This window comes from Anser brachyrhynchus, assembly GCF_964034855.1.
Source record: "Anser brachyrhynchus genome assembly, chromosome: 3".
Lineage (NCBI taxonomy): Eukaryota > Metazoa > Chordata > Aves > Anseriformes > Anatidae > Anser > Anser brachyrhynchus.
The window spans coordinates 113,781,449-113,804,535 of NC_137696.1; the positions used below are offsets into that span (position 1 = coordinate 113,781,449).

General features: G+C 41.1%; 1 protein-coding gene across 1 annotated transcript in view; it reads left to right on the forward strand.

Moving 5' to 3' along the window:
- Positions 1 to 19,233: 19,233 nt before the first annotated feature.
- The window catches only part of LOC308192092 (uncharacterized protein), a 191,084-nt gene continuing 187,230 nt past the window's right edge, over positions 19,234 to 23,087 (forward strand). The window contains exon 1 of the mRNA XM_080585276.1: positions 19,234 to 22,790. Coding sequence (XP_080441402.1) covers positions 19,236 to 22,289 — 3,054 coding nt within the window. The 5' untranslated portion in view covers positions 19,234 to 19,235 and the 3' untranslated portion in view covers positions 22,290 to 22,790. The remainder of the gene's footprint in view (positions 22,791 to 23,087) is intronic.

Sequence of the window (23,087 nt, forward strand, 5' to 3'; positions counted from 1 at the left end):
TCTGTAGTGTTTTGCTCCACAGATACACATTTATTTGGTTAGGTCATACCGCTTGCTCAGTGTAGACATATCCTATACCTCTAGCAAAGCTCACTTTTTCTTTTTCCTCCTGGGGAAACACAATGACTCTATAGCATAAAATGGCCCAAATTATGTTCAAAAAGAAATTACAGTCCACATACAAATGCCTTCAAAAAGGGAAAAATAAAAAGATGCAATACTGTGGGCTAGGTTAGAGGGAAAAGATGTACAAGATGGAAGACAGTTCAGACATCAGGGAAGGAAAGCCTGAAATAAATAAATAAAATAAAATAAGATAAATAAAATATAAAATAAAATAAAATAAAATAAAATAAAATAAAATAAAATAAAATAAAATAAAATAAAATAAAATAAAATAAAATAAAATAAAATAAAATAAAATAAAATAAAATAAAATAAAATAAAATAAAATAAAATAAAATAAAATAAAATAAATAAAACAAGGTAAGGAGCAGTAAAGCAAATGACATAGCTAGGAATAGAATAGGTAAAAGAACTGTGGGTGTAAATATTAACAGTGTATTCTCCTTTCCCATGTAATTAAAAGGATGTGAGGACTATGTAGTAACTTGTTCCATTTCTTGTTCTTCTAAGAAAACAAACAAACAAATAAGCAAACAAAAACAACAACCAAAACAAAAACCACTCCATCACCACCAAACTACTTTCAAGTGTGGTAGGTACCAGGAAATCCTGGGTGTCTTCTTTCTCCTTCACATAAAGTGGGGCTTGGAAAGCCTGGACTGAATCTAGCGAGAGCTAGCCCTTCTTCCAGTCTCCCCACATGAACATGTAGGCTTGTAAAGAAACACTTCTTCATGTTCCTGTTCATAGAGCAGGCTCCTAACGGAGAGTTTTTCCTTTGTTAACACACAAGTTCAGAATAGATGATCAAAGAGTTATCCCATCTCCGGGTAACCAGTTGTTAACTGCTGCAAATAACAGATGTGGACAACATCAAGGTGCAAGTTGTATGCTAGTAGCTTTTAAAATGGTAGGTAGTGGCTTAATAAGGGAAGAAATCAATACAAGTATGTTGGAAAAAAAGTGGCAGAAAGATGTGGACCTGAGCACTGGCACAGGTTGCCCAGAGACATTGTGGAGTCTCGTCCCCTGAAGATCTTCAAAAGCTACCTGGATGTGGTCCTTGTCAAGCTGCTCTAGGTTTCCCTGCTTGAGCAGGGGGGTTGGACTAGATGATCTCCAGAGGTCTCTTCCAACCTCACACATCCTGTAATACTCTGATTCTGTGACCCGTAAATTTAAGAGATGGTTTAGTAGAGCCTCAGTTTCTAAATCCAGGAGAAAAAGAGTTAAGATATTTCACCCTCTTGAAGTGATATATACTACCCCAGTACAGACACAATATATGTATATTTTACTGTCTTTGATCTACTGCAAAATGTGTACAGCTTCCCTCCAGTCAAAAGCTTTGCTTACTTAACAGAAGCTCTGTGTGTTCAAGAAGTTCAAGAAAGGCCTCCATTAGGCATGTAATTAACTTCATGAACTAGTCCTTAATCCCACAGGCTTAAACAACTCCTATTTACCTGCTGACAGCTGCCACAGCAATAAGTTCCCAGCAATCTGCCAGAGACCCTACATTGTGGCTCAGTGATATGCTCTGAAACTTTTAAGTGACTTTTGCCTCCTCTTTAACCACAGCCTACCTGCACAGCAGCCAAGCCATGGATATCACCTTACCCCACCTTCTTCCCTTCCAATGCTTATAGCTTGTATCTCAACCACAGCTAACCTTTCCATGTTTGGTGGCCTTGCAAGCAGAGCTGCCACCTGGTAACTTCCAGAAGCTCTTGCCAGCTGAAGGAAGGAAAAGATTTAATAAAAGTTGCATGGCTACTGTGAAAAAGAGAACTAAAAGTCTTCCAGTAAGTGACATACAAGAAGCTATTGGCATATTTTCAGTAATCAGTTCTCAGGCTTGTTCATGTCTCAGTTTTTTAGAGTTTTAGTGAACAAGTCATTCTGGAAGAGCAACCTGTACTATAAATGACTTTGTAACTGCCTTAGAATGAGGAAAAAGAAACATAATTTGCTTTTTAGTTCATTTCACAGGTTGCTGAGAATTGCTAGTTGCAGTACACTTAATAGCTCTTTAAAGTGAAACGAGTTAGTATTTTAAATGGACACATGAAAACAAATTAAACTATTGACAGACAGTACTAATGGTTCCTCCTGTCTGTCCCAACTCCTCTCTGTTTAGTTACTTTCTACTTCTGATAAAAGACAAAATATATCTACTAGATGTGAAATATCCTTAGTGAAATAAAAGGACTTATCCATGGTGCCAATATTGGTATTCTGTAAAATAACTACATTCACATAAATGTTAAACAATTCTGTAATGTGCCAGGCAATGTTTATAACTGCACAAAAATAATAATCCAGATGAGAGCTTTTACATTACAAGATGATTACACTTTTTTACATATTTTATAATGAAACAGACCCTTCTTTTTTCAGTTTAATAGCCAAGAATAGTATCTCATTAGAAGTGCTTTCAATTTAACCCTTGTAAGTTGGAAAATATTGTCCTATAATTAGCTCAGGGTATTTAAACCCTCCCAGAAAAGCAGTAAATGCATATGGATGCCTAAATGTTAAATGAAATTATAGTAATGCATAATGTAAGCCTTTTGTTGTATTTTTCTTCTTCTTCCTTTTTTTTTTTAAATCAACTAAGGTTATTATGAGAGAAATAAATAACTTTTATAATTTCACTGCCTATAGAATCTATTATTTCATGTACTCTTTCTTGAAATGGATTATTCAGCTCATTTCCAAGGACTTTTGAGGGCAGCCAGCTGAACTCTAGGAGTAAAGCTTGCCCTTATTTCTCTGTATTGTACTACTATGCAGTATAGAAAAGTGATTTGTGAAAATGTGCCAAGAGCTGCATTGATGTTATTCATTGGAAAAAAAGTTTAATTCTCCTCCCAGTGTGAATCCCTCAACTCTTGTTAAAGTTAGTCAGAGGTATAAAATGACAAATGCTCACACGTAAAGGATAGCAATAAAATACATTAGTTCACCTAAGTTAATGCTAAAGAGTTACATGCAGTCCATATTAATAGCCCACCTGAGGCAGACAAGGCCTCAATACACGAATGAGGCTAAAGGTTGTGGATAGGGCATTCCCAATAAAGAAGGGATGGGCTTTCAGTTCTCCTCAGATCTTGTTCTCTAATCACAGGATTATAAAAGTGGCTCCCACCACAGGGTCTTCTGTCCCACTACACAAATTGGACAAGATGCAGGAAGAGAAGTGTCAGATACAGCTCTCTCTCACCTCAGTGCTTACCCATCACCTGCTGGGTAGGGAAGCAGGAGCCACAGTTCTGACTACTTCAGGCTGAGGTAAATGTTTTAACCATTAGATTAGTTTGGAAAGAGTAGCATAAACTAACTACCTATTTTGAAAAAAGCGAAACAGACATTTCTATGGAAATGCACTAAACCACTGCCTGGAATTGAGAAACTGTGTTTGGCTCTGAATCCTTGTTTCACATAGGCACCTACCACAGAGATGCCAGGGGGCAAGGTGGGGAGAGAAGGTAAATAAACATACCTCTTTGCTTTCAGGCATTTTCTATTTGCTAGCTGAGACACAACTCTCCTCTGCGTGCTAGGTATGGTAAATCCTATTTTTAGGCACTCAGGTCTCCCTCTTCAATATATGGGGGACTAAGATGTTTCATACAGTAATTTCAGTGCCATTGGAGTAGAGTTTACCAGGTTTTCAACAACACAGTACTGTGTATCACAATGGCTATGTCCAGGCCTGAATTATTCATCAATAGACGAGGGTTACCAAGATGATTAGAGGACTGGAGAACCTGTCGTACAATGACAGGCTGAGAGAGCTGGGCCTGTTTAGCCTGGAAAAGAGGAGACTGAGGGGAGACCTCATCAATGTATATAAATATCCGAGGGGAGGGTGTTGAGAGGATGGAGCCAGTCTCTTTTCAGTTGTGCCCAGCAACAGGATGAGAGGCAATGGGCACAAATTGAAGCATAGGAGATTCCGGCTCAATATGAGGGGGCACTTCTTTACTGTGAGGGTGAGAGAGCACTGGAACAGTTTTCTCAGAGAGGTTGTGGAGTCTTCGTCTCTGGAGATATTCAAAACCCACCTAGATGTCATACTGTGCAACCTGCTCTAGGTGATCCTGCTTGTCGTGAGGTTAGACTAGATGATCTTCAGAGGTCCCTTCCAAGCCCACCCATTCTGTGATTCTGTGATTATTTATTGCTCAGAAAGCCACAGTTCTGTACATCTGCAAAAGGTTATGCAATACATACTGGCACATCACTGAGTATTTAAGTCATACCAAAACCAACATTGTTCAACATTGCAGTGACACTGGTTTGCAAGAACAGTGTTGTATCTTTCTACTGGTCTCCTTTGCACTCGTGTGCAGTACTGAACAGATCTCTTATGTGTCTGATTTGGTTTTTGCACCTCTCCTTCTGGGAACCAAAGCATAGTCTACTTTCTGAAGAGACTCTGAGTGGTGTTATCTTACCACAAGATGCCCAAGGCCAACAAAGGGTCTTTCCGGGTGAGATGTGAGCTATGATATGTTCTTGCCCCAGTAAGGGACAACAGCACACATGTTGCCCCTTACATGGGGACATGGAGGGAAGCTGGGGTGCCAGGATATAGTATCTATTTTAACCATATTGTAGCCAGATGGCCAGTGCTTTGAATCTCTTGATTTGCAGAAGTCTTCACTCTTCAAAAATCCCGGTGGCATGAATGGGAGAGGTTGTAAAGTGAGGCTATGTTCCATATCAGCCTGGAACAAACTGCTCTTACCTAATTATCAGTAAAATCATGTGGCCCTTGCTCACCATTTATTCAGAAAGAAGCTTTGCTAAATAAGGACTTCAAAAGCTGTAAAGTGAAGCTGTCTGAAATTGATATATTCTTAAAACCCTGATCTGTACCTATTACTCTCTCTGTTTATTCTACTCCTCTTTCCTCTGGGTACTACAGATGCTTTCTGGAATTTCCAAACTACAAATCAAATCCATCTGTGCAAAACTATAAATAAAAATTTTGCAAAACAGCTTTATTTAAATCGAATGCCAGCAGCACCAATTAGCTCTTGCTATGCTATCTACTGTATAAGGCCTAAAGATCTGAACACAGTCTTTCATCTGTTAGCATTCAGGAGACTGATAAAAATTTACTCTGCCTTTAAACAAGCTGTACGTGACTGAAATTTACCTCATCCTGGGGTGTGCTATAAATAATGTCAATCTGAAGGGGCTGTGAATTCTTTCACAGCTTTGTTTAAGAGCTATTTATAACCGTGGTTATCAATGACTGTACCACAAAATTTCTGTCAGCTTAGAATTTCAGTTGCAGCCAGGAAGTTTGATGGATGCTTGCCCACTCTTCCCTAGTGAAATATAATTATCAAGGCATAAAAATCACTTAATCACAATGCTGGAATGTTTAAGCATAACAGTAATTAGTTCTTCTGTAATGCTTTCCATCCACAGATGTAAGTATTTTACAACAGAAATTATCACTTCCATTTTATAGTTGAAGTAAACTGAGGCAGAGAAGGAGCAGCACAGGATCATTTTTACAGGTGGCTAGAAAGAAAGCCTTGAAGAGAAAAAAAGTCTTCTCATTGCCAATCCAGAGTCCCCCTTGCTCCTGCTGTTTAGCACAGGGTCAGGCAGAGAAATAGCAAGAAAACATTATGTCCCAGCTTGTTCTTTCTGCTGGAACAACCTCTACTGAAAATACTACTACTACTGTAATAATAATTCTATAAAAGCCCAACCTTTTAGAGTGTACTCACTGAGAAGTTTGATACAATTTTCTGAAAAAAAAAATATAAAAAAATTGCAGTGTGCTAAGCTGGCCATCTAACACTGTACTCCAGCCAGAAATGATGGAATAGGGCTCAAGCTCTCTTTTGTTGTTTTTCTTTGAATCAGAGTTATGATTATGAGAAATGGCTGGGGGCACTCATACTGTGCCACTTGAACTGAAATTATTGAACCAGTGGAATTATTGAACCAGAGTGAAAATGTGGACTCTCTCAGCCAACTCAATATCCAGCAGTGTTACTCTCATCACCCATAAGGCAGCTCAGAGGACTCCCAAGTCTTTGAATTCTGTGGGAAGGATGGTTCATGGGCACCACCAGGAATATAAACTGTAGATAAATTTGGTTCAACATAATAAACCTTGCCTGTTAGACATGGACAGGACTGAAGGAATCTTTTATTGATTTTTTTTGGGGTAGTGGTACATGGTCATTCTTAGCTGATAGAGCAAAATTAGTCTAGGTAATTTTCCTATTGCTTTTGACACCAGAAGAGAGGTGATCTGTAGATTTAGTCCTCAACAGAGCGTGTGAAGATAGCCACAAGGAGGAAAAGACAATTCAATATTACATATGTTTTAGACATGTTGACTGAAGACCAGCACTAGTACACACTGGTTAAATAGAAAATATTTACTCTAATATTATGAGTTCTTCATTTTCATATACTAATAATCTCATAACCTCTATGCTGAGAGCTCTCAAATGCAGCTTTTCAGCACTTACACTTGTGCAGTTTTGCAATGGTTCTTATCTCCCAGGTTTATGCCACCATTTCTTTATCATATACGTCATAAAAATTACCCTATTAATCTTTCTTGCTAAAATCATTCTTTTTCCCTTGAACAGCTGATAAAAGTATTTCCTGCACCTAACTACCAAATGACATCATGGTCTATTTTTTCCAACCTCATGTTCAAACAATGGACAGAATTATTTCTATTACCTCAGTAGCATTACTCTAGCCTGGTCTTATCATTCCAAGAAGAAAAGGAAATAAGAAGACATTTTGAAAGTATGAGATGTTGTTCTCCCACATAGAGCAGTCTGAGAAATGGTACAAAGAGCTCTCTCTCATGATGGAAGGATGGAAAACCTATGAATCATTTTCTGTCTTCTGTTGCTGGTGAATTCAAAATTCCTTCATATGATGTAGCAGTCAGCATGAAGGTCATAAGATGTTTAAGATCAGCATTATCTTGTTTTAAAATATCCATGAGAATTGTTTTGACAGAAAGACCATTAAAACAGCTTTACAGTCTTCAGCCACCATAAACTGTGCTGGCATCTCTTATTTACTACCTTATGGGGTCTGAGCCACAATTCCCATATATTTAAGTGGTAATATCTATGCAAAACTTAATATATATATATATAAAAATAAATAGCAAAGTCCTTTCAGGTTATGAGTAAACAAAAGATGAGTGGTTTGAAAGCTAGGGTAATACTTTCTCTACATGAATCTATAACTGAGTACCTACCTAGAAGCATATAATGCCTACTATTCTCAGCAAGAATTGTGTGTGTTATTTTGAACATGTCAAAGTGCATACAGTCATTCATCCTATGGGCAATAGTTGGTGGTAACTGAATAAGTATAGACTTTACACTACACTTTACAGTGGCACTTTTCAAAGCAAAATTGTACACGTAGATACCATTGCACAAGGAAAGTTCAGATTAAGGTTAGTGTTTATGATAAGGAGTGGATGGTTAGGCAGTGTTTTAGGAGCTAGTGCCTAGCCACAATAACCAGTTTAATCGGAGGTTAACTGGGGGAAAAAAAAAAATAAAATAATAAACATCTATACAATTTTAGGTCACATTTTAAAGAAAGATTATTTGGGGAAAATATCTGATAATTATATCAAGGATTTGATTGTTTTAATGGAATCATTTCAAAAAAACTTTTGAATATTTAAATGAAAAAAAAAATCACTAAAATCTTAACTATGAAAACATTTCACTGTTGCTTTCCATTAAATCCTGATCTTCAAACAATATCATTTGCCTCTGTCTTTACTCTAGTGACTGCAGAATCAGTTTAACTTAAAATATTTTAACTCTGGAGTAGTTGTTCATGTTTTCTTCTTTTAAGCTTGTATTTGGAATTTATTTAGTTCAATTGCTAGGGAAACATTTCATGGATTTCTTCCTAAAGATGTAGACACACCAAGATTTTGAAATGTTAAAAAACAGACATTTAAAGTGCATTGATGTGAAAGGTAATTAAAAAGTGAGAGAAACAGTAAAGTTATGAGCCTACCTCTTTGTTCTAAGAAGTTGTCTTGCCAAATAGAACATAATATTGTTCGTTGAACTGCGAAAAAGTTGTTTTCCAGCTTACTCTGGCTGTTTGTAAAAGCTCAGAAATGAGATCAGTTCTAGACTTTCAGTCACCTTACCAGACAAAAATCCATGTTTTAATTATAAATGCTTAAATGATTCATGTCATACTACATAATCCTACTTATGGTAAACATTAGAAAGAATGAATGGGGAAGAACACGTTATCTGGAAAATATTATCCTTTACTTCCGAGTGAAACTATTTACCTGAGGTCAGATTGATGCTTCTGTAAAAGACCAGCAAGGACTTAACAGCCCTGATGTAACACAGATACCAAAAGTAAGAGAATAAGAGCTCAGTAGAGCTAAGAATGATTTGTTATTTGGCCCATAACTGACCCAGTGTCAGTCCACTACTGTAGAGACCCTGCCTGACTCTTGTCCTGTTCTGTCTACAGGACTGGGGCAATGGCAAAAAAAAAAAAAAAAAAAAAAAGCCGGGGGGGGAAAAGGGGGGAAAGTTAGTAAGGAGTTATAACTCTTGGGATTAGAAGTTAGAATACAGTGAGTGAAGTACCAGGTAGATATGACACAAATAGGATTTCTGAGGCATTCACATATCCTCATAGATGACAGCAAGCAGATATACATCCTATCTACCAACACAACAGAAAGAGGGAAAAGTGGAAGGTTTCTTCTTTAGTAAATGCGAGTATGTGACATGGAGATTGAGACATGCAGGGTGAGTAAAGAACCTTTGAGGGAAATTAAGGCCCAGAAGAGAATTCAGCATTTTAATGAAAAACCCTTTGGTCTCAACACTGCATTTAAATAAAGTCCAGAATTAAGAACACGTATTTTCAAACAAACAAACAAACAAACAGACTGCTACAAAAAAAGAAACAACAAAAATATTGCAAAGCCTAAAATAAACACAGAGCAATCTGCACACTTGGGAATACAAACTTGGCCCTTTGCATCCGTTAGTGGTGAAACAAATTCTTCATCTCCAAACATTGTGAACGGTCAAAAGTTCACTTTACATATTGGTTAGTGTGTTTCTTTAATAAGAGGGCTGCATATCCGAGATAACAAAAGTGCCATGTGTTGCAGCAGATACTACAGTAAGGACTATTCTTACAGAACAGCAGAGAAGATAATCACATAGACCTTATGTAAATAAGCAGAACACACATTACAGCTACAGTAAATCTAAGCAGCTTTCAATTTGCTCTTTCCCTTGCTGCCTAATTTTTCAAGTCTTTTGCTTAACCATGCATTTTTTTCCTTCCTTTGCCTGACTACTTCCTGCCTTGTTTGGTTTAACTCTCCTGTTCTTAATGCATAGGAAACAGGTCTTGCACAGAATCTATATAAGAATCTTTATGGTATAAAATCTAATTTAGGAAATAGTTGTGTAGTACTTCACAAATTATAATCAAATCTATCAAGTTGATAAGGCAGGCACAATATATGCTCATTTAAAAAGCTTCCCTATGGCATGTTTATTTATATCTGCCATAAGTGATATATAAGTATGCATATCTGTGTGAGAGAGGAAGTGTGTTTATATGCTCATGACTACATGTTTGTGTGTGCTAAAATATATAGCTGCATCTATTTCACATATGCACATTATTATCTGCTGATACCCAGGGATAAGCACAACTAGAAATGTCATTTACTTAGCACTGCTGATGAATACTAGAAAATACCCTGAACAGTTTGCGTGTACATATCCTAAAGTGGATCACATTCACTAACTTCAGGCCAAGTTACAGCAGCTGAAAATTATCTGTTGACTAAGAGACAATGTGATTCAAGATACCAGATTAAAGAGAGAAGGCCTGAGTCCCATCCTTTGGTCTCCTGCTGACCTCAGTGTTATTAGCAAAAAACTTCACTGGCTCTTCACTTCTATAAAATATCTTCCCTTACAAACCATGCTTTGAAATCTGCATGTGAATAATGACTTCAAAGCAGAATATTTATTATAATTATCCAGGTGACCAGATGTGGACCTATGTGGACTGCTAACCAGGCAGTATCTGAAAATTAGAGTCCTAAAGCAAGCATTTCTCCTGATAAAGATTATCCTCATGAAACGTTTATTAATTCCCATCACTGTGAGAACTGCATAGTGCATCTGTGCTTTGAGAATCAGATCCTGATTCTACCCAAGTTGAAAAGACAAAAAAATGCTGTTGAGGGAACAGAAAAACATGTTTCCAATAAACAAGCATTGATTTCAGATGGTTTTGGCTGATTTCAGCATCACCTCCTACACTGTGTAAGCAAAGGAGTTATTTGTGATGTTGACATTTGTTTATTGGGTGCCATCATGTTCCACTGGGAGCTAGATAAGGACAAGTGTCTCCCTTTATACAGATCACGGAACAAACATTTTCAATATTCAAATTTTAAAGCTGTAATTTTGATTTGATTTCAAGTACTAATTTACCATAGTTACTGTTACTCTTCAGTGTATTCAGGAGATGACAATTAGACCACAGGGATCTGTAATCCTATTTATGACATAGGGCTCATTAAATCAACAGCAAGGGTGATGTCAAAATCAGGACATAAAAAGCAAAACTTCTCACTATTGCAAATTGGCACAGAGCCAGCTGATAGACACCTGCTGAGGCACCGGATCTCCTACTTCATAGGAAGCATACATTACTGGAGCAAGGCAAAAAATGCTTGTTTTCTTCCTGATGTTCATAAATAAAACTATTTATTTATTTTTATTTCCCTTTTTCTCCTATCCTACTTAGGCAGAATACTCCTGTGACTTCAGCTGAGGAATGTTCCATTGTGTGGAGTGTTAAATAGGGCATTTTTTAAAAACAGTCAAAGAGAAACTAAGGTCATAGATATGAGCAGTAGTACTGCTAAAGGAGACATATTTCAGTGCTGCCTATGAAGTCTAAGCAGACCAATACACCTCTGAAATAAACTTGTTCTTTCTTGCTTCAGTGAAAGCTGCATTTGTATGTGTTTATGGAAAATGCAGCTTTTGTGACAACAGTGAGTATGTATGATGTATATACACAAATGAATATAGAATATAGGAAAAAAATCTAAAATCTTTTCTGTGCCACTAAGAGTTTTATATGTCATTATAAATCCTGGGAACCATCAGAAACAGACTAAGGCATCAGCTTAAATATTGCAAATACAAAGAACCATTCAAAATGTGATGGTTATTTAAGTAAGTATCTTCCCAATAAATTACTTTTCTCTCTTCGCTTGACTCTTCAGTCTTTCATAGGTACTTACTGATGAATATCTTGTTTCCATGTGTCTGTGTGGGAGAATGAGTGAAATGAAATGCAGTGAAAAAAAAAAAAAAAGAAAAAAAAGAGGGTTTTTAACTGCCATGCTGAGAATGTCATCAAAGATATGTGTGTGTAGCACAGCTGGGTTGGACAACTCTGTACCAAAATGCAGATATTAACATCCAGCAGGAATATGCATATGCAAAAGATGCATAAGGACACAGAAAAACAACAGCTCTGGTGTTTGCCAGCCATGGACACAGACCAGATCTCTTGGTGTCTCTGCTAAAGCTCGGGTCAGGATTTGTGCAAAGTTTGCTGTTGACTACTACATTCCTCTTCTGTACCTTCTAGTAGGAGCAACAAGCCGTCCGTCCGTCCGTCCATCCTTCCTTCCTTCTCCATCCTAGTACCATCCCTTTTCCTACTCCCTGCCATGACAGCCCAAGCCCTGGCTTGACCCAGTAGGGATGCTAATATTCAATTTTGGGTTTATTGCTTTCAACTGTCTCTGAAGAGACTGAATTCCACTTTTTCTTGTTACATTTTTGTTTCCTCAAGCCACAAAAGCAGAAGTCACTTTGTGTGGGTATTCTTTCAGGCACACATAGGAACTAGACCAAGTCTGAAGAAGAGCCCCATAGTGAGTTAACTCTTACTGTAGGATGAAGGAAGGGGACATAAGTTTGTGTGCAGTTTGCAGGTTTCATGGATGATAAACACTCCAGGCTGCCACAGCTTCTTAATCCAGGGTGCTCAGCATCCTACACCAGGCTTCTCTGACTTTTCTTTCAGATAGCGGAAAAAAGAGTGGTGGAAAGGTTCCTTCTTTCCTTCTTATGTTCTCAGTAGGCAAAATCAGTACTAAGCCTCTCTGCTGCTTCAGCACAAGGTTTGCAGTTGCAGCAAAACTTTGCAAAGGCTGTGCACCAGACTAGAGAGTTCCCATACATAATTTCCTTCAAACTCCCATCAGCACGTATTACTGGTACTGGATGACCCAAACAAGCACATAGACATTGACACATTTCCATGCAAAGGAACATGTTTTATATGCACAAATATCTCTTCAAATTTCACTCTTGTATGATGATGATGAGCGAATCTTTAAAATATTATCCTATTAACTTCAATTAACCTTTGGAACGTGATTATTCCAAATCAAACACAATACCGTTTGACCACACAAGGGGCACCCGAGGAGAGGTGACAAATACTACAAAAAAAAAGATAAAAGATAATTTAACAAGAAGCAAGTTGTAAAGGGTGACAAAGTGTTATTTCCATAATAAGCTTATCTGAGCCTGGGTAAGTTCCTGAACAGGGTGTGGATTTGGCAGTAGTAAAGAAACAGGCCACACAAAGAATGTCTGTTGAGCTAATGAATGCCACTGAAGTGGTTGACTTTCATTTCTCTGGTTTGGATCCTTGCCACCTTTACTCTAATGTCAGATTTTGTTTAATTGGCAAATACACCTTCAAAGGATTGCAGAGCCCTCCATGCTGCTCCATGGGCTGTTAATATTTAATTGTGATTTGTTAAAGGCATACTAGCAGTTGATAAAACTATGTGTCTGGGTGCTTTATTGCAGTGCAAATCAGCGGCTGGTCTTTCTACGTTTCTTTTTTTTTTCTTTTTTTTTTTTTTTGAGAGAAGGATATTGTTTTAGAGACAGGGAGAGAAAAACATATATTTGTTATAGTTTTCCATCAGAAAGTTTTTTGCAAAGAACCACAGACATTGCAAATAGACTTTGCAGGTATGAAATTCATAGAAGTGATTTCCTTATCTACATTTATTTCACTACAAAGGAAAACAATTAAGTCAATTGGAAATTACTGGCATCTTAAAAAGACAGAATTAGCTTTTGCCTTTTGCCCTTTGAAATGCCTTAACAAATTATGGACTTTGAGGAAAGGGAAATTATTTAAATTTGGCCTTTTTGATGATCAGTTTGAGAATACAACAGCAGGAATCCTTTTGGAATTTGTCCAGATGTATTAAATTTCACTGAAGTTCCACTTCCATTGAACTTGTAGGAAGCAAAATACCTAGGACACGATTCAAATCAGTAAGTCTGAAGCACTATGTTGTATGAAGAGCTTTATATCACACTAAAGTCCCTACACGATTTCTAAATATCACCATTTTTGTTAATTACATGGCCAAAAAAACCACCCAGCCAAACAAAAAAACATAGTCTTTATTCAAACAAATGAACATTCAAGCACATGATACAAATAGCAATATAAAATAGAAAGTAAAGAAAGAATCCCTTGTAAAATATTTTCAGTCTTAGCCCAAGCACATTCAACAAAATCACACAACCACACCCATTTCTTTGCTGTCTAAAAATCCTTAGTTCTTTTTAATTAACTGCTCCATTACAGTAACTTTTTATCTTCCTCAGAAATGGGAGTCAGACAATTAAAAAAAAAAAAAAGCATCAAAGAAGTTATTTAACCCTGTAAGCAATAATTTACACTGATGCCAACACTTTGAAAGTGAGGGCACATTACCTTTTTGACACATGTGAGTAATTTCCCTTGAGTTCATTTCTGTTGTTGCCATGCTAGCAAATAAAGTTTATTCAAAGAGTAAAAATACACCAAAGTCTTTTTTTAGAAACTGTTTTAAAACACATCTGCTCAAAAGTGGGACAATATTTCTGCATCTTAGTTGATGTTTCCCTTTCTACAACATCTGAAACATAGATAACCTTGATAATTTTAAAATGTTCTTTAATCAATAAAGACCAAGCCATAATCCAATATTAGTTACACCACTGAAAAACTCAGTAAAGACAATTGTCTTGATTCATTTAACTGTTTTCTTGTTTTTTTCTTCTTGAATATTTCTAAGGATGAGGGTAGCTAATCATCCCAATTTTATCTCTAGTTCGGCTGGTGACCTGATGGTTAGTTTTGAACTGTTTGAATATTTCTTTCCAAGAAAACAGGGAACAGACTTCCTATTCAGGAATCGTATGCTGTTACAATCACCTGTGCATCTGCTGTCTTATTCAGCTGGTCAGAACATCTAGGGTGGAAAACATTCTTGTTAAGCAGTCCAGCACAGAACCAGTAGCTACCATTACAATTTACAAGGAAATAACTAGGATCTAGAGCCTGAGGCTCAGACGGTTGGTTTATCCTAAACCAGTAAAACTGTAAACCAGTTTGGATCTATGCTACTATTTCTGTACATTGGAGGGAAAATGCTAATTTTGCCTTTTTTTATTATTTATTATTTTTTAATTATTGTAAGGACTTTGAAGCAGAAGAAGTGTCATACCAATTCAGATTTTCATTATTCATTACTTTTTTTTTTTTTACTTTTCATTACTTTTCATTACATTATTCATTACTATTATTTTTTTTTACTTTACTTTTCATTACTTCTCAAACTACTCCTTTTTCTAAATCTTAAACATTACATTAAATAGTTCTTTCAAACTACGATCATAATTCACTATGTTTGTCTCATTATTTATCTGTGTGTCAAATCCCTTACAAATGCCTCAGTCACTGTGATATTCTACGGCAGTTATTTCCACAGAATCATCTCACATTCTGCAGAAAGCATTTTTTCTGTTTCAGATGGATATTTAACAATTTTTATCACATAGACGTCCTCTTGCCGTTCAACAGGGACAATGTGACGGGAATGAGCTAAATTTTGAGACAGGTAAATCCATATTGAACATGATATATTGTACATAATACAAATATGCCATACAATTGTCCTGGTTCCAGTTAGGACAGAGTTAAGTAGCTCATAGTAGCTGGTAGGGTGCTATGTTTTGGATTAGGATGAGAAGAGCGCTGATAACATGCTGATGTTTTAATTGTTGCAGAGCAGTGTTTACACCAGGCCAAGGACTTTTCGGCTTCTTGCTCTGTCCTGCCAGCGAGCAGGCTGGGGGTGCAGCAGGAGCTGGGAGGGGACAGACCCAGGACAGCTGACCCAAACTGGCCAAAGGGGTATTCCATACCATCTGACGTCATGCTAAACAATATATAGGGGTGGCTGGCCGGGGTGGGGGGGCCGGCTGCTCGGGAATAGGCTGGGCATCGGTCAGCGGGTGGTGAGCAATTGCATTGTGCATCACTTGTTTTCTTACACATTATTATTGTTAATACTATTACCATTATCACTATTATTATTATTATTGTTATTATTATTTTCCTGTCTTAATAAACTGTCTTTATCTCAACTCACAGGCTTCACTTTCCCGTTTCTCTCCCCCCATCCCAGAGAGGGAGGGGGGAGGGTGAGCGAACGGCTGTGTGGTGTTTAGCTGCCAGCCGGGTTAAACCACAACAGTCTTTTTGGCGCCCAACGTGGGGCCCGAAGGGTTGAGATATCGACAAATCTGACCAGAGTGTGTTAAACTAAAATTGGTATAAGTATTGGACCTGCTTAATAGTTGCTAGTCACGATGTTGATTGCCTTAATCTCCAGTCTGCTGTACCTGTATTCCAAATTGAGTTTTATGGTGCGTTACTTTCTGTATGTGCTCCCTGTTGCACTGTTTATCCTTTCCGGGCCCTGGTTTAAGATTGTTATGGTACTGTGCGGTGTAACAATGGCTTATGAAATGATGAAATATCTGGTCACGACTTTAACCTGGTATTTGTACTCAGCACTGACGTCGACTCTATACTTTGGAACCCATATCTCGGAAACTATTAGCAATTACACCTATTGCCTGTTTTCGTTAGGGAGCCAATCTGTGAAGGGGACAGGGGAAGACATGTTTCCCTACCTGTTCACTCTCCCTTTCTCCTTCACCACCACTCTCTTATCCCCCGAGTTAGTTACGGTGGTTCTCCGAGATGTTGAATATCCTTGGGATACTCAGACCAGCCTGCTCTTGTTGTTATGTCTCCTGAATGCGCTTCAGATTTTGTGGAGGGTTAAACAACTACTTAGGAATCTCATCCGGAGATCTGTCTTGAGGCGGGATAGTTGCGAGTGGCAGGGAGTGTGGGAGGATATGGGCAGGTTTCTAGAGCAGTGGTCACCTCCAGTGTTTTGGACATTCACCCCTGAACAACTGCAAAATCCTAAAAAGCTGGCAGAATGCTTGAAAAAAAGGTGTCATGACTCTGGCAGTTCCAAAGTGACACAAATCACTGTAGCGTGCTGGGGTCTGGCTTGTGCCTATCGAGCTGCAATTGATGTTATTAGCAACCTAGCTCCAGCTCCTGCAGCCGCTCCAGCTGCAGCTCCTGCAGCCGCTCCAGTTCCAGCTCCTGCAGCTACTCCAGCTCCAGCTCCTGCAGCCGCTCCAGTTCCAGCTCCTGCAGCTACTCCAGCTCCAGCTCCTGCAGCCGCTCCAGCTCCAGCTCCAGCTCCTGCAGCCGCTCCAGTTCCAGCTCCTGCAGCTACTCCAGCTCCAGCTCCTGCAGCCGCTCCAGCTCCTGCAGCCGCTCCAGTTCCAGCTCCTGCAGCTACTCCAGCTCCAGCTCCTGCAGCCGTTCCAGTTCCAGCTCCTGCAGCCGCTCCAGCTCCTGCAGCCGCTCCAGCTCCAGCTCCTGCAGCTACTCCAGCTCCAGCTCCTGCAGCCGCTCCAGCTCCTGCAGCCGCTCCAGCTCCAGCTCCTGCAGCCGTTCCGGCTCCTGCAGCCGCTCCAGCTCCTGCAGCCGCTCCAGCTCCAGCCCCTGCAGCCGCTCCAGCTCCTGCAGCTGCCCCAGCTCCTGCAGCTGCCCCAGCTCGTGCAGCTGCTCCCACTCCTGTGGCTGGGTCAGAGAAACGAGCTGTAGCAGTGCAAGTTGACCCCGCAGAGGGTATCCCAACCCCTGTGGCAGACCCTGTGTCTGGGTCAGAGAAACGAGCTGTAGCAGTGCAAGTTGACCCCGCAGAGTGTATTCCAAGCCCTGTGGCAGACCCTGTGTCTGGGTCAGAGAAACGAGCTGTAGCAGTGCAAGTTGACCCCGCAGAGGGTATTCCAACCCCTGTGGCAGACCCTGTGGCTGGGTCAGAGAAACGAGCTGTAGCAGTGCAAGTTGCCCCTGTAGACAAGGTGAAAAAATGGTATAGAGGCTCAGGTCGTTTAAAACGCAGACAGTCTTCTGCTAAGTCTGGGCGAAGTGAAGACGAGGCTGGGCCATCAAAGGTGCAGGAGACTGAAGATGAGGATGAGGATGGCGAAAAATCAACAGTAACTACCCGGACTCCATACCAGCCATCAAAGGTGCAGGAGACTGAAGATGAGGATGAGGATGTCGGAAAATCAACAGTAACTACCCGAACTCTACACCGGCCATCAAAGGTGCAGAAGACTGAAGATGAGGATGAGGATGTCGAAAAATCAACAGTAATTACCCGGACTCTATACCAGCGTGAGCTACGAGATGTGCGAAAAGATTTTGGTCGCTGTATAGGCGAGCAGCTTGTCACCTGGCTGCTCCGGTGCTGGGACACGGGAGCCAATTATGTGGAATTGGAGGGCAAGGAAGCCAGGCGGCTGGGATCCCTTGCTAGGGACGCATGCATTGACAAAGCAATTGGAGATGGAGCACAATCTCGCAGCCTCTGGAGGCGTCTCCTGTCAGCTGTGAAGGAAAGGTATCTCTTCAAGGAAGAACTTGTATGTTTACCAAGCAAATGGACCACCATGGAGAAGGGAATTCAGTACCTGAGGGAATTGGCCGTACGGGAAGTAATTTATAAGGACCTAGATGACGCACAAACATCCGCAGATCCAGATGCAGTCCAGTGTACACCACCCATGTGGCGGAAGTTTGTACGGAGTGCCCCATCATCATATGCCAACTCATTGGCAATACTAGCCTGGAAAACGGAGGAGAATCCCACAGTGAATGAAGTGACTAAAATACTCCGGCAGTACGAAGGAAATCTCTCCTCTTCCCTAAAGGCCTGTGTCTCAGCTGTGGAGAAACTCTCTGAAGAGGTCCACCAACTTAAAGAGAATTTATCTTCCCCTCCACCTGAACGAACCAGTGTCCACCAGCTAAAAGAGAATGCTTTAGAGAAACTTTCTGAAAAGATCCACCAACTTGAAGAAAGATTATCTTCCCCTTCACCTGAACGAACCAGTGTCCACCAGCTAAAAGAGAATGCTTTGGAGAAACTTTCTGAAAAGATCCACCAACTTGAAGAAAGATTATCTTCCCCTTCACCTGAACGAACCAGTGTCCACCAGCTAAAAGAGAATGCTTTGGAGAAACTTTCTGAAAAGATCCACCAACTTGAAGAAAGATTATCTTCCCCTTCACCTGAACGAACTAGTGTCCACCAGCTAAAAGAGAATACCTTGGAGAAACTTTCTGAAGAGATCCACCAACTTAAAGAGAGTTTATTTTCCTCCCCACCTGTACAAACCAGTGTCTCAGCTATTAGGGGTAAACGTTCATCTATGCAAGGAAGACAATATGGTGGGCACACACACCGCGCCACCCTGTGGTTTTACCTACGTGACCATGGAGAGGACATGAGAAAATGGGATGGAAAATCTACTGCGACCCTAGAGGCACGGGTACGTGAATTGCAAAGGAAAACAATTGGGAAAAAGGAGTTCTCTGAAAGGTTTGCTGCTCCAACTTCCAGCAGGCAGTCCTTTAAACACAGAAATGAAGATTCTGACCAGGACTAGAGGGGCCCTGCCTCCAGCCAGGGGGAGGAAAGGGACAATCGAGTTTATTGGACTGTGTGGATTCGATGGCCTGGCACGTCAGACGCACAGAAGTATAAGGCTTTGGTAGACACCGGTGCACAATGTACTCTAATGCCATCAAGCTATAAAGGGCCAGAGCCCATCTGTATTTATGGTGTGACGGGGGGATCCCAGCAGTTAACTGTATTGGAGGCTGAAGTGAGTCTAACTGGTAATGAGTGGCAAAAGCACCGTATTGTGACTGGCCCAGATGCTCCGTGCATCCTTGGCATAGACTATCTTAGAAGAGGATATTTCAAGGACCCAAAAGGGTTCCGCTGGGCTTTTGGCATAGCTGCTTTGGAGACAGAGGACATTAAACAGTTGTCTACCTTGCCTGGTCTCTCAGAGGACCCTTCTGTTGTGGGGTTGCTGAGGGTTGAAGAACAGCAAGTGCCGATCGCTACCACAACTGTGCACCGGCGGCAATATCGCACCAACCGAGACTCCCTGAGTCCCATCCATAAGCTAATTCGTCAACTGGAGAGCCAAGGAGTGATCAGCAAGACTCATTCACCTTTTAATAGTCCCATATGGCCAGTGCGAAAGTCTAATGGTGAGTGGAGACTAACAGTGGACTATCGTGGCCTGAACGAAGTCACGCCACCACTGAGTGCTGCAGTGCCGGACATGCTAGAACTCCAGTATGAACTGGAATCAAAGGCAGCCAAGTGGTATGCCACAATTGATATCGCTAATGCATTTTTCTCCATCCCTCTAGCAGCACAGTGCAGGCCACAGTTTGCTTTCACTTGGAGGGGAGTCCAATATACTTGGAATCGGCTGCCCCAGGGGTGGAAACACAGCCCTACCATTTGCCATGGACTGATCCAGTCTGCGCTGGAGCAGGGGGAAGCTCCTGAACACCTGCAGTACATCGATGACATCATTGTGTGGGGTGACACTGCAGAAGAAGTTTTCGAGAAAGGGAAGAAAATAGTCCAAATCCTTCTGAAGGCCGGTTTTGCCATAAAACAGAATAAAGTTAAAGGACCTGCACGAGAGATCCAGTTTTTAGGAATAAAATGGCAAGATGGACGCCGTCAAATCCCAATGGATGTGATCAACAAAATAACAGCTATGTCTCCACCAACTAGCAAAAAAGAAACACAAACTTTCCTAGGTGTCGTGGGGTTTTGGAGAATGCATATTCCAAATTACAGTCTGATTGTAAACCCGCTCTACCAAGTAACCCGTAAGAAGAATGCTTTTGAATGGGGCCCTGAGCAACGACAAGCCTTTGAACAAATTAAGCAGGAAATAGTTCATGCAGTAGCCCTCGGGCCAGTCCGAACAGGACCAGATGTAAAGAATGTGCTCTACACCGCAGCCGGAGAGAATGGTCCCACCTGGAGCCTCTGGCAGAAAGAACCTGGGGAAACTCAAGGTCGACCCCTGGGGTTTTGGAGTCGGGGATACAGAGGATCTGAAGCCCGCTATACTCCAACTGAAAAGGAGATATTGGCAGCATATGAAGGAGTTCGATCTGCTTCGGAAGTGGTCGGTACTGAAGCGCAGCTCCTCCTGGCACCCCGACTGCCGGTACTAGGCTGGATGTTCAAAGGAAGGGTCCCCTCTACGCATCATGCAACTGATGCTACATGGAGCAAGTGGGTTGCACTGATTACTCAGCGGGCTCGAATAGGAAACCCCAGTCGCCCAGGAATCTTGGAGGTGATTATGGACTGGCCAGAAGGCAAATACTTTGGGATATCACCAGAGGAGGAGGTGGTTCGTGCTGAAGAAGCCCCCCTGTACAACAAGCTACCGGAAAATGAGAAGAAATATGCCTTGTTCACTGACGGGTCCTGTCGTATTGTGGGAAAGCATCGGAGATGGAAAGCTGCTGTATGGAGTCCTACACGACGAGTTGCAGAAGCTGCTGAGGGAGAAGGTGAATCGAGTCAGTTTGCAGAAGTAAAAGCCATTCAGCTGGCTTTAGATATTGCTGAACGAGAAAAGTGGCCAGTTCTCTATCTCTATACTGATTCATGGATGGTAGCAAATGCCCTGTGGGGGTGGTTACAGCAATGGAAGCAGAACAACTGGCAGCGCAGGGGCAAGCCCATCTGGGCTGCGGCATTGTGGCAAGATATTGCTGCCCGGGTAGAGAACCTGGTTGTAAAGGTACGCCATGTAGATGCTCATGTGCCCAAGAATCGGGCTACTGAAGAACACCAAAACAACCAGCAGGTGGATCAGGCTGCTAAGATTGAAGTGGCTCAGGTGGACCTGGACTGGCAACATAAAGGTGAATTATTTATAGCCCGATGGGCCCATGACACCTCAGGCCATCAAGGTAGAGATGCAACCTACAGATGGGCTCGTGATCGAGGGGTGGACCTGACCATGGACACTATAGCACAGGTTATTCATGACTGTGAAACATGTGCTGCAATCAAGCAAGCCAAACGGTCAAAACCTCTTTGGTATGGAGGACGATGGCTGAAATATAAATATGGAGAGGCCTGGCAGATTGATTACATCACACTCCCTCAAACCCGCAACGGCAAGCGCCACGTACTTACAATGGTGGAAGCAACCACCGGATGGCTGGAAACATATCCTGTGCCCCATGCCACCGCCCGGAACACTATCCTGGGCCTTGAAAAGCAAGTCTTATGGCGACATGGCACCCCAGAGAGAATTGAGTCAGACAACGGGACTCATTTCCGAAACAACCTTATAGACACTTGGGCCAAAGAACATGGTATTGAGTGGGTGTATCACATCCCCTATCATGCACCAGCCTCTGGAAAAGTTGAACGATACAATGGACTGTTGAAGACTACACTGAAAGCAATGGGTGCTGGGACATTCAAAAATTGGGATACACATTTGGCAAAGGCCACCTGGTTAGTCAATACCAGGGGATCTGCCAACCGAGCTGGACCTGCCCAATCAAACCTGTTACGCACTGTAGAAGGGGATAAAGTTCCTGTAGTGCACGTAAGAAACATGCTGGGTAAAACAGTCTGGGCTACTCCTGCCTCAGGAAAAGGCAAACCCATTCGTGGAATTGCTTTTGCTCAGGGACCTGGATGCACTTGGTGGGTAATGCAAAAGAATGGGGAGGTCCGGTGTGTACCTCAAGGGGATTTGATACTGGGTGAGAATAGCTCATGAGTTGAATTGTAGTATGTTAATTATTATATAATAATGTATGTCATCACTACCATGATTGCTATATATCATAGATGAAAATGGTGATTAATTAGAATGTATTGGACAGAGTGTAACCTGAGCATGACATAAATGGTATGGAATAAGGGGTGGATATCTGTCCTGGTTCCAGTTAGGACAGAGTTAAGTAGCTCATAGTAGCTGGTAGGGTGCTATGTTTTGGATTAGGATGAGAAGAGCGCTGATAACATGCTGATGTTTTAATTGTTGCAGAGCAGTGTTTACACCAGGCCAAGGACTTTTCGGCTTCTTGCTCTGTCCTGCCAGCGAGCAGGCTGGGGGTGCAGCAGGAGCTGGGAGGGGACAGACCCAGGACAGCTGACCCAAACTGGCCAAAGGGGTATTCCATACCATCTGACGTCATGCTAAACAATATATAGGGGTGGCTGGCCGGGGTGGGGGGGCCGGCTGCTCGGGAATAGGCTGGGCATCGGTCAGCGGGTGGTGAGCAATTGCATTGTGCATCACTTGTTTTCTTACACATTATTATTGTTAATACTATTACCATTATCACTATTATTATTATTATTGTTATTATTATTTTCCTGTCTTAATAAACTGTCTTTATCTCAACTCACAGGCTTCACTTTCCCGTTTCTCTCCCCCCATCCCAGAGAGGGAGGGGGGAGGGTGAGCGAACGGCTGTGTGGTGTTTAGCTGCCAGCCGGGTTAAACCACAACAACAATAAAACAAAAATTAAAAAGCAAGTATTATTAAATATCAAGAAACACTGATTTTAC